The 13,540-nt window shown below is 30.1% G+C and overlaps 1 protein-coding gene across 10 annotated transcripts in view; it reads left to right on the top strand.

The window, feature by feature from the left end:
* Mat89Ba (nucleolar protein 6 Mat89Ba) overlaps positions 1–10,556 on the top strand; it is a 153,194-nt gene extending 142,638 nt beyond the window's left edge. For all 10 annotated transcript variants that reach the window (XM_075364344.1, XM_075364864.1, XM_075364086.1 and 7 more), the window contains 2 exons: positions 7,441–7,542; positions 10,370–10,556. In XM_075364344.1, coding sequence (XP_075220459.1) covers positions 7,441–7,542; positions 10,370–10,519 — 252 coding nt within the window. In that variant the 3' untranslated portion in view covers positions 10,520–10,556. The remainder of the gene's footprint in view (positions 1–7,440; positions 7,543–10,369) is intronic.
* Positions 10,557–13,540: the final 2,984 nt, after the last annotated feature.

Genomic DNA, 13,540 nt, shown 5'->3' with positions numbered 1-13,540 from the left:
TATATATTTGTGGCGTGGTTCAAAAGGGCCGATGAGTTGTAAATAGCAGTTGGTAACATTGATTGGTTTACATATGTAAAGTAGCTTTAAGATGTCTAATGAGCATTTAACTATCACATTGCTGCCAGTTCATTGTTGTTTTCCTTTGTGAGACAGTATGTTAAAATGGGTACAGTAATAGCAAAACCTGCCTGTTATGATTTTGAGAACGATTAAATTTCTAAATGCAAGAGGACATAATCCTGGTGAAATTCATTGTCAATTGTGTGAAACTATGTGCCTACCAGAATGAGTGACAGTAAGCGAGGCAATGGTATCGTGAATTTAAACAGAGAAATGACAGCCCTAGTGTCCTGACTGACGATCTTGTTGAATGTGTGAATGCAAAAGTGAGAGAAAATCATTACTTTACGATCAGCAATCTTTCTAAAATTTCCAGAAGTTTCAAAGACAACATTTTTGAAAATTATGACTCTAACTCTAGGCTGTCATATACTGTGCACAATGGGCATAAAAAATGTTAAATGCTCACAAAGATCACAGTATGACATCTGAACTTGTTTTTTTCATCCGTTAAAACTACGAGGGAGATCAATTTTTCCTCCATATTGTCGCTGGTGATGAAACTTGGATTTCGTACATCAATGCTGAGACAAACGACAATACATGCAGTGGTATCATTCCAGTTCACCTAAACTGACAAAATTCAAGCAAGCCCAGCCTTGAAGAAAAATCATAGCAACTATATTCTGAGACTAAAAGGCTGTGCTTTTGATTGATTTCATTGAACCTGTAACATTCGTCACATCAAGTCTACTGTGTAACACTTTCTAATCTGTATCAGCCATTGAAAACCAAGGATGGGGAATGCTACGATCAGGAATTGTTCTTCACAATTACACACAAGTGCATGCACAAAAAACAATTAAAAATACTACCATCTCTTCCTACGCCTCAAAAACTGGCTTGTGTCTCAATGATTCGAGGAAAGTAATGAGTTGAAAATCTCAGTGTAAGAGTGGCTACAATCCCAGGCAGTGGAATTTTATGTAGTGGGTTTGAAGAAGCTTGTTTCACGTTATCAAAAGTTTTTGTGGTTTGTAGAAAAATAAAATAAATACAGTAGGACCACAATAATCCGGCATGCTCAGAAATCTGTTAATATCAGATTGTCAAGGTCATTTTTAAAAACCTGGATTCAACAAGGAGATATAAATGAAAACTACAGTTTTAACATACAAAAACAAATAATCGTTATTTATTAAACACAACAGAAGATATTACTATAAAAAAAATTAAAAGTATGTAGTACTGTACTGTAAAAACAAAATTGTATTAGAAATTAAATACATACTGTACTGCACAGTTAAATCAATTGTAAGTCTAAAAGTTTTAGTAAAGTTTAGTAAAATCATTTTTTGTAGGCCTATATGAAATAAAAAAGCATCATGGCTTTGAACAAATCAAGAACAACTTAATTTTAATCAGATAAAAATGTTTACCAAGAATTTGATATATTTCAATCTGAATCACTATCTACAAGGCTAACATCAAGTGTTTGATGATGTCAAGTGCATGGAATATGTCTGACTTGTATCTGCCACCGATAGGATGGCTTGAATTTTCTTCTAAGCCCTCTGAAGTATTATAGGATGTTAACTTGTTTCTAGGATTGAGTTCTTTTTTGACAAAAATTATTTTGTATAATGTGGAGATTCATAACTTCAGCAAAGACGTATATCTGGCTCCTCTCTCCAAATTTGATAAAGTTGTTTAAGGCTTCTGAAGCCTCAGCCCAAGTTGTAGGCATTTCTTCTCATTACTCACAGTTTCTTCTGCCTCCTTTGGGCTAAAAACACTTTGTAATATCACATCGCCAGTCTTCTTTGATAGGCACATTTTTATCAATGTCAATCCATCCATCAATTTCTTCTACTGAAAGGGCACTCAGTTCAGTATTAGAAACACAATTTACTGCACTTACAATTTCAGAGTGATCAGTTGTGGGCTCATCATCATTTTCATCCTTTTTTTTGATTTTGGTTTCTTCAGCCTTAATTTTCTCTAAACCCTGTGCAATGTTATATTTTTCACATCAGACCAAGCGATTGCTGCTGTAAAAATAGTGTCTTTAATGTTAAAATTACATTGGAAATCTTTGACACTGCAGTCTGAGCTAAGCAGCTTTTGCACCAACATTCCTCTACATGCAGTAAAAATTTTGTGTGACCCCGTCGTCCATGGCTTGTATTTATTAGTGGTGTAACATTGGCAGGAAGATATGTGCAAACAATATTACCTGACACAAGCTCAGATGCTGGGGGCTGAGATTAGCAATTGTCGAGGACAAGAACTGCCTTAGAACCTTTAGATAGCCCTAGTTTTTTAAAATTTTCTTTCACAGCTGGAACAAAATGATGAAGGAACCAGTCTTTGGACAACTCGGTTGTCATCCAGATATTAGTCTGAGCACCATAATAGACAAATATGTCACATTTATGAGAGGCCTAGGCTTTTTATACTTTACAATTACAGAGTAAGCTGATCGATTGAAGTATTTCCACTCACTAAGAGTGTTATTCTGCCTTTATTCTTTTTAAAACCCTTTACACTGGACTCTTCAGCTCCCACTAGGGTTGAATTTCGCAAACACCGCCATAACAGGCCAGTCTCATCAGCACTGTAAATTTGGGGTGGGGACAATTTATGTACATCAATAAGTTTTTAAAATGTAGTTTTGTACAAATTTGCCGCAGCCTTATCAGCTAATTTCATTTTATCAGAAACGTCTAATATATAGATGATTCCATGACAAATCTTGAAATTATTAAAGCCACCCTTTAAAGAATGAAAGAATTTCATCTGCAGGTAAATCTAATTCCTTGTGAAAAAATTTGGCCTTTTCAATTATCATAGAGCCCAATATTGGCTTTCCCTCTACTTTCTTAGTATTGAACCACTTATAAAAAACTTCATCTACAGTTTCTAATTTAAGTTTTTTTAGAATTTGCCTAATGCTAGAATTTTAACAGAAGCAGATTGTGACAAATTTTTCTAATTGTTGTTTTTGTTTTTTAATATTATGTATAGTTGAAGTTGTGATATTAAATTCACTCATACTATTATTTCGATTCTCACCTTTTTTCAATCTTCTTATGATGTCCAGTTTTTGGTGGATTGTCAAAGTCACATGTTTGCATTTTGGCATTTTAGGCGCACTTTTGTTCAGTTCAGAAAATATATTCACTGTATGTATGAACTTTTCTCTGTGCTGTAGTCTATTTGACAGTCGAACACATAGCTTAAATTTGACACAGTACGGTTAATTAAATACTGTAACTATAAAAGAAAACCTCCCAGCACTGATGCAAATCTAAGTATTGTAACTGTAGGTCTACATGAACAAAAAATCTTAGTGATACTAGCATGAAGCCAAGATGGCAACTGGCTGATCCTGGTGAGAGCACCCTCGCACAGTGAGGCAGACACCTCACTGTGCGACTGTTGAGATACCAAACAGTTCCATTATCTCCTGAACGCATCCGACTGTACTCCCAAACATGTGAAGCGCTAAATCCCTCAAAATATGGGGAAAACCTGATTTCTGATGGGTGCCAGACTATCAAGTGTGCCAGATTATTGCAATCCTACTGTATATATAAGTACTTGAAACCATAAACAAATATTTCATTTTTACTTTCTTGTATGAAGTAAAGGAAATACTGTGATTGCGAAAAATTTCGGTTTTCAGATTTCAACAGAAATAACCATTTTGACTATTTTCGGCATGATGTCTGTATGTATATATCTCATATGACTCAAAAACAATGAGCTGTAGGATGTTGAAATTTTGGATATAAGATTGTTGTAACATCTAATTGTGCACCTCCCCTTTTGATTGCAATCAACTGGACTGAAAATACCCAAAAAAGCTAAAAATCCAAAAACTTTGGATTTTGGACTTTTCTTAATTGCAGCAATAAGCCCTCATTGAGAGCTTTTTAATGATATATCATAAGTGGTACTTATTTTCATGGGTTCCAGAGTTAAAGCCAAATCAAATTTTAATTAAATATTTGGATTACAAGGGCACATCAGTTAAAATCAGAAGACCTCATCTTCTTTTTTTTTTTTTTAAATATATTGATTTATCTGTAATTATTAAACTCTGATTGTAAAAAAAATTTATAAAAAGTATAACAATAACAAAAATATCAAAACTTATTAATGAAATAAAATTTTATGTACTTTTCATTTTAAAAAAATGTGTATATGTAATTTAATAGGCATACAAGGAAGTCGTCTGGTGTCCACATCAGATTTTTTTGAACTGTTATTTTGTTACCGATTGGCCCTTACTTTTGAATGTGTTTCATAGGACTTTCAGTATATAATTAATGTTAGGGTTTAAATTGAAAATTTACTGATATTGACTAAATATTGTTTAAAAACGTATACCAAATTATGAAGAAAGGCAGAAGATAAACTGTTTTATAAATGTGATCAACCCTACAGAAAGTTTGGATTCTACTTAGTGCAGAAAAAAATATAGAAATGATCTAAATTGATTATCAGATTTTTGACAGCATGCCAAATACAGTGTTTAACTTAAAAAGAGACCCCATCAATTAGTTTAGTCTATAAGTAATGAATTATTAGGAAATACTTACATAATAATTTACAGAAGGTTTTGAAAATTATGTCCATCCACTTCTATCTGACTTGTCAACACACTTGACCATGTTCCTGGCTACTCTTCTTATCTTGTCTATTTCCTTGATGGCATTGATAATGTTTGTTTTCAATTCCAGGGAGTGTGGATTGGTCATATAAACAACTTCTTTTATAATCCCACAGAAAGAAGTCTGGACTAAACAGATCAGGGGATCTTGGTGGCCACAATTCTTTAGAAGTGATTCTTTAACCGAAAAAATCCTGTACATCTCCATATTAAAGTGAGCTATGTGGCAAGTGGCCCTGTCGTGTTGTAACCATTAATCACACTTATCCTCTTGCAGTAAGACTAATTGTTGGATAATTTGTTGTTAGTCAGCAGAATCCACAGTTTTTTTTCAAAAAACAAGGGCCCTATTAATCATCACCTTGAACTATTTACTTCATTTGCCTATTTTTGTTTGTGTGGGGGAGATTCAAAGAAAATGTGTGGATACTGTTACCCACACGCGTTAAAATGTGTAATATTTCTGACTACTAATATACCCACCAAGGTGAAACCATGCTTCATTTCTGAAAAACATTTGATCTAAAATGCCAGTGTTGCCTCTAATGAAGTTCTTGAAACATTGACAGTAGTGAACCTTTTTAGCATAATCAGCTATAGTTAGCTCATGAAAACCTTGCATTCGATACAGATAACATTTCAGCATTCTCCTCACTCTAGTGTGGGCTGAACCTAGTGAATGTTCTTTTTCCAGCTTAGTCTCTGCAAATAGATCTTGTAACTGCCACTTCAATGTTCTATACGGCCTATGTTGTGCACTTGTCTGGTCTAACACTGAACCTCTTTCACAAAATTTTCTAACTAACTCCTGAATAACACTTTTCACTGGTGCTTACTTTTTAAATTTCTCCCTTTACTTTCAGACACATGAGATTTCATCTCTAAATAAGTTTCTAACATGAATACACATTCTTCAACAGTTAACTGCATTTTAACAAACACACGATTACACAACCTTGTTCAAAGCCAATGCTTGACACAAACTAGTCCCAAATGTGCAGGAAGTAAACAGTTCACACACTAGCTTCAGTCATACCAGCATCTTCCTCATTATTTTATCCATCTCACACCAGTATATGTATTATGCATTTAGTATAAACTACTGAGTGATGGGGCCTCTTAAGTTGAACACTCTGTATAATATCAAATTCACTTTGCTGGATAGGCTGCTCACCAGGGTAATTTAGATCTAAACCTTCTAATAATATATAATAATAAATGTAAAATGCCCATTAAAAAATCCTAAACATTAAAACATAGGTGCATTTAATGTATGAACTTGAAAATATGAACATAAGCCCCTGGAATTAGATTTAAATGATAAGAATATAGATATTTTAGGTGTGTGTGAAGTGAAAAGGGGCTTAAAAAATGATTAAAAGAAAATCGGATTATATTCTCTTCTACATTTTGTAGTTGAGAGAAGGCTGAAGGGGAAAGGAATTTATATTAAAAATATTAAATATTCATATTTATACGATATTGTGAAAAATGATTGGTGATTTGGACACGGGTTGCAAGGATCAGTTACTAATGAAAAGAAAACTTTTTTACTGACAAATGCTAAACAAACTTAGTGTTGTATAATAACAAATAGAATTGTGTTAAGGAGGTGATTTATTTGGGTCAGTTAATTATCTTTAAAGATGGGAATAGCAAAAGGTTGATAGAAAAATTATGTTGGCAAAATAAAAATTGGACATTGAAGTGTATAATGAAAGTATTGATATTGAAACAGTACGAAAAGTATTGGATAGTTGTGCCATTCCTTGTTTAATATCTGCAGCTGATAACTTTGAAATAAACAAATTAAAATATTAAAAGATTAAAAATAATATAGATAATGATGATAAAAAAAGCCTAATGGTGTGATAAAGTAAGGGATGAAATAAAAAGTTAGTGTGTAGAGAAAAGATGCTGTATCAAATGTTAAGCAAGTGGTGTTGGGAAGAACAGGTAGGAAGATTATGAATAAAAGATAGACCAAATATGTTATGGATTGGCAAGTAATTTTTTGAAGGAGAAAGAAAGGAAAGCAGATGGATGAGAATTTGGTTAAAGTAGCAGGGTGAATCGGAAAAGTAAAACAAAAAGTTGCAAGACTTATGAAATGAGTTGGGAGAGGCCTAGACCTAAGGCAGTGATGGGCCTGGTTTATATATGTGTTGAACAAAGAAAGGATTTATTTATATTATTTTTATTGTTAATTATATACAAACATCTGTATAGTTGAAAAGAATTTTAATGTAGATAAGTTAAGGAGTTATAAACAAATAAAGGTTTTATTTAATCAATTTATTTTAGTTAAAATAATTTACAAAATGATGTTTAAAAAAATCACTCATTTTTAATTAGGTTATTTTCTAATTTCCTTTAATAACAAAATGAATGTGTATAGTATAGTTTCTATTCTCATATTTTTAATCTGTTTGGTAGTGAATCAGTTGATCGGCTGAGACATAATTTCAACTTATTTGTCATATTATTTATTTTCAGAATGTAGTGTAATGATAAATGTTATAAAAATCAAAGTTTATCATTAATTACAGCCATAATAAAATGTTTTTAGATCCTCAACCTATGGAAAACTAAGTAGCAAACCCTTTTTTGACTCCATTACAGTTCACTATTTGAAGGTTTCACTATATTTATTTTATATACAATTACTTTAATAAAAATATTTGACTTTTTAATTACAGGAGAACTATGGAGAGTTTGCACTGTTTTTTCATGATACTTATGGTGGTGAAGTAATAGGAGTGCTTTTCAAACCTTCTGTGTATGAAAGTCGTGATTTCAAGGTATTATAAATTTTTTATTTATTTCTTTCACTTTTACAGAATTAATAATTAATGGAGTAATCTTAATACTAATTATAATATTACTTAACTTAATCGTACTTAATTTAACATTGTTTTATAATACAATTTCATATTTAATACTTAACTTAACTTAATTATACTTAATTTATATTATTTGTAAATCATTTTATTCAAATTGTTTTATAACTTGTTAAAATTACATTTATTTGAAAGCAATGCTGCTGATTATCATTATAAATTTACTTTATTATACACAATTATCCAGATTAATGAAAAATGTTTTACACTCGCTGGCACATATGTTAGCACACAGACTGTAAGCCTGTTTACTAGCATTTTGCATGCAACTATAATATTATATGATATGAACATCACAAATAACAAAAAAACAATGATAAATGCACAGTGTTATCGGCTCATCTAAGTATTATGCAACACACCAATAAATACAGTATTGTAAAAAAACTTAATAAATAAAATAAAGCATTCCTTTTTCAATCTGAAAGAACTATGATTTCATGGCAAACTCAGAGCAATAAGAAATGAATGATATTTACATATTATGCAACAAACACGATTAAATGTTCTCTAAAAATAAAAACGAAACAGTCGTTAAATTCAAAATAATAATTAATTTTGTTTAGAATCCAAATAATAATTGCGATATCACTGTGTGACTTTAAACAATGTAACCTTTATCAAGCAGACTGCCACAGCCATTACAAATAAACGTTTTTTTGTAGCAGTATAGCACATGTACAATAGACATCAGCTAAGCTTAAATATTGTTACACATAGTCAATAGTCATTTTATTCTACACCACTTGAATAGTATATGATGAAATAATGGGAGTGATTCTTGCACCTCCCAGCAGATGCAATGTATGGTAGCAACATCATTTTTTTCAAGCAGAAGGAACATCTACAGCTGATATCCACTGTTAGCTGTCTTCTTAATGGTAATAATTATTTTACTGAAATTCAGTATTCTGAACTAGGTGGTTTTAATAGAATTTAATGGTAATAATGTAATGAGTGATGGTTCTATGAGAGAATGTGCAGGAAATTCAGGAAAGACGAGCTAATATGCACAACACTAAGGAAATTAATAACATTTCATTGTGAGTGATTAACTTGAAAAAATTGAACATGCCATCATGATAAATAGTGCTTCACAGTTAACTGAACTTAGGAAAATTTTCCTCAAATTTTAAGGTCCACTCTTTACAAAATTGTTACAGACAGATTGGGTTTTTGTAACTACTGAAACACCAAAACAGCTAATAGATGCCCACAAAACTAAAAGAATGGGAGCACCATTGCATTTTGTTTGCAGTACCAGAATAAAGGGAGTGAATTTCTTGACGTTACCAGTACTGGGTACAAAACTTGGATTTGTTTCATTAATAATGAGACAAAAGAATAGTCGAAACAGTGTATGCACACATGCACATTCACTGAACATGCCCAAGAAATTTAAATAAACCAATTCAAATGTTTTGGGTTCATAAAGGAATTTTGTAGATAAAATTTATGAAGCTAGGAGTTGTAGAGGTTTATTGTAAAATATGAAGCTTAGAAGAAAGATTACAGAGCAAATAGCAAGAGATGCTAATGAAGGGAACTATTATTTGCATGACAATGCACAGCCTCACGTCATCGCTAACAATAATAGTGTATTAAACAAGTTTAAGTGACACATTTTTTTTTACCATCCCCCTAACAGAGCCATAATTTGGCAATGTCTGATTTTAATCTGTTCACAAAATTGAAGAATCTTCTGACTACTCAACACTTTAAAAGGAATAATAAATGATTGCGTCAATGTCTGGATAGGTACTTTGACAGTGCTATTCCTTGAATAGAGAATAAACAAACTCGTGCCATAACACAAGTGCTTGAATTATTTGACTACGTCAAGAAGTAACATAAGTATATATGTAACTTTTGTGTTGTAAATTTTTTTAAATTTATTTGTATTACTTGATCAGATAAATAATAAGTAAAATCTATAAATAAATAATAATTAAGTATTAATTAATTTATAAATAGCTCTCATATTACAGATGTTACTTAAAGGCTTTTATTTTCATTGACATTTGCTTTTTTCTTTTGTAGACATGCACAAAAAAATATTTTTGCATATAATTGATATATTTTCAGTTCTGACCTTTTCCACAATCCCTACTAGCTGTCTTCAAATAAATTGAAATTCACCTCAGCAATACAGAAAAGAACATATTAAGATATAAAACCCAATTTTATTTTTATTAAGTGGTTTGTATGAACTGAATCTTCAAAGACAAGCTTTTTCTGAAAGAAACTTTTACTCTATATAAATAGTATAGATTATAAGATGGATAAAATAAAATATTAAAATTTGTTTTGTTGTTGTGCAAGTTAAATATAGGTTTTTCATAATTTTTCTTTTTTATTTCAGCATACAAATTAACACACAACATATAAATTATGATTCAATGTTTTAAAAAATTAATAAAATAAAAAAGAATTAATAGCAGTATATATTTCAGTATATTACACCATTTGAAGCACAATAAGTTATGTGAAACATCATTTAGTTGCTTCTCTTCTTTTTTTTTTATTTTGAGAAAATAAGAAACATAGGTACTGGTAATATTAGTAGTTAAGTTGTGATCCTCAATAGGTAGCAAGAGGATGTTTTTTAGATTCTATAATTAAATGATGGTTTATAATTAGTCTCATAGGGGTTAAATATGATTTTTTCTAACTGTTTTTTTTTTTCAGTTATTTCCTTGACATTTATCAGCAAAATTTATTCTTTCAGGTGTCACATGTAAATGGAAGAAAACCAGTATTTGAGGAGAAAGAACCTAAGTTAATTTTTAACAAAGAAGCAATTGTTGAAGATTTTCATCACATTGGTAAACATGTTGTCAAAAGAATAGAAACAAAATCAACCAATGATAACAGTTAATTTAACGGAATAATTATATTGGTATTTTTGTAAAGAATCTATGATATTTTTTTCACTACCTTTCAAGTTCTTGTTTGTATATTTTATTTTTCTGTTTAAAACGACAAAAAAAAAGGAGAGCCTCTTAATACAAATTAGCATTGTCATTATGTATTAAAGAAACTTTCACTAAATTTTGAAAAACTGTTATCTGAATTGTACACCGAATCTTACCGATTCCTTAATGCAATACAAATTCCACCATCAAGATTATTCAAACACCGTTTCAAAAAGTTAATTGTTGATCAGTTAATATTGCCTACCTATGCAGACTAATTAATTCATTCTGATAAAAAAGTAGTAAATAAATGATCAGCTGTTATTTCCAAACTATAGACAAAATTAGTTATTTCATGCTGTTAAAATTTTTTTTCACAATTCAGTCAGTTTTGTTTTTTAATAGTTAAATTTCAACATACTGTATTCAATTTTTTCTTAAGTAATTTACATGAATCTTTTCAAATTTAAATTTTCAACATTTCTAATTGAAAAAAATATATACTTATTACCCATTTAACAAATTTTTAATTCAAGCAGTTTATATATTTTCATACGTATGTTCTAGTCTTTTACTCTTTGTCAGATGTACTGATTTTGATGAATTCTTATTTTTGATTTTGAAGATGAAGTTCCTGTGATGGTTCATTGTATCTTTCTTGCTTCTTTGAAAATTATTTTTTTGACAAAATAAGTTAAATATTATTTGGAGATATTTTTACATTTTTGTTGGGATTAAGGCTTTAATTTAGTTCTGACTTCAAAAGTTATAAAGAACTCTTGCTTTAAAGAATTAAAAAGGTAATATTTCTTACATTTTTTAGTTCAGTTTTTCAAATTTAGTTTGTTTTTTTTAAATTTATTTTATTTTTATGTATTTTGTTGTTATAAAAAAATATTGTGTATATTTATCGATTAGTATTTTTATTAAAATATTGCCATAACAGATGCTAGAAATTTTGATTGGGAGAGTTGCGAGTTTACATTTACAGTATGTATATGTGTCTTAATATGTCAATTTTTCTCATTGGCCCATACTATTACGTCGAGGTTTGAGTCGGGTAGATAAAATCAAGAACATAAGGCATGTATATATCTTCATATAATATTACATCTACTTTGTACTCCTTTGTGTGGCTCTTATTTTACTGTATTTATGTGAACAATTCCCTTGTTCCCTTTGTTTAAAGGGACCCTTTAAAAATAAATATGATAATTCCAATACTGAGATCTTGTAATTGCCAATCTTTTTTCTGTAACTAATTGGAATGAATGTGTTTCAGTTCTACACATATGCAATCTTAAATTTTTCTTTATTTTGTTAATGTCATCTTCCTTAATTTTTTTTTATTTCCCTGAGGTATTTGCAATACTGGATATATGGTCTTTTAATCGGTACTGATCTATCTTTTTTGTTCTTACACCACTTAAAACGTAAGTTATGGAGAACTTTCTGAAATTTGATTATTCAACTGTTTTTTCAAAACTTCAAACCTAAATCTTAATACTGTGACTGGACTGGAGGCCTGGGCGTTTTTGAGGTGTCTAAAAAAAAATTACTCGTATTATAATAATAAGCTAGTGCATATACCTATTTTATGTTACATCACCTGAAAGAGAAAGAAAGGAGCTATCATTAAAATTAAAAATGTTTGTAATAGATTACTTACAAAATACATTTACGCCATCTATAGTTCCTTCAAATTTCATAAAAATTAAAAAAAAGCAGCAGTCCACAGTACTAGTCGATAAACATACAAAATTGTTTTAATCGCTGCACATTATGACTTTTTATAGTGTATAAAAGATAACACACTTTCTAATGACAAAAAGTCAAAAGTTTATAATAAATGTAAAATTAGTTATGAATTTTCAATAATTGGTTTGTTTTTAAGTACTTATTCACACAAATAATCAATCGTAAAACAAATCAATGAAAGAAAAATTTATAAAATAATAAAATTTATTATTGATTTAATTTTACAAGCATAGTTCACTGACATAGTTTTTAAATATATTTACATTAGTTTTGTTAAGTTTTTTTTTTACATAGAGTAATTAGCCCTAGTGAGGTACAATTTGAAGCAAGGAGATAAGCACAACGGAACTGAACAGTCGGGGCACCACCAAATTGTTTCTTTTCTCTCAGACTTGCCTTAAGTAGCTTTACAATAAACACACAATATAAAATGTTAAAATAAAAAATAAACCAACAGAAAAGAAACCAGAACACAAATTAAAGCACATAATACACATAATACGTACATTTTATAACCTAAAGTGCTCTTGAACATGAGGTTTTGTTTTTAATGTTATTAATTAAAATATACGCTAGACAGCACTGAAATTCATATTAGTCTTTAATGAACTACTGAAAGAGTCTACAAGGCCTAGCAACGAGTATAAGCCCATCACTGTTTACTACACATTTAAATGTAGTAGCCCAACATCCGCTAGACAGCACTGAAATTCATATTAGTCTTTAATGAACTACTGAAAGAGTCTACAAGGCCTAGCAACGAGTATAAGCCCATCACTGTTTACTACACATTTAAATGTAGTAGCTCAACATATACTTTGGCTCCAGCCTTACACATAAAATAATTTGTTGGCATATACTTGAGCTTAGGCTTGAAAGTGTTAAAAATAAGTAAATATTTTAACACAAATTTGTTTAAGGAATTTCACATCAAACAAAATTGTAACATCTATCTGGTTTAATATATGTAATACATTTTTGTATGTGAAATAAAGAAGGTTTGTAATTATTACAAAAATCCCTAACTCAAGCAGCAAACTTGGAAAAAGACAAAACATAATTTTTTCACTCTCAAACCTTCATAGGAGGCTATCTGCTTTTCATCCTCCAGAATGTTCTCAGTTTTTAATCCCAGTAATCTTGGCAAATTGCATTCTAAAAAATTAATCTCATCTATAAAAAAAAAAAATGTATATATATATATATATATATATATATATATATAT

Source organism: Lycorma delicatula, chromosome 1 (genome assembly GCF_047948215.1).
Source record: "Lycorma delicatula isolate Av1 chromosome 1, ASM4794821v1, whole genome shotgun sequence".
In the NCBI taxonomy this organism is placed as follows: domain Eukaryota; kingdom Metazoa; phylum Arthropoda; class Insecta; order Hemiptera; family Fulgoridae; genus Lycorma; species Lycorma delicatula.
This window is presented reverse-complemented; position numbering and strand designations above follow the sequence as displayed.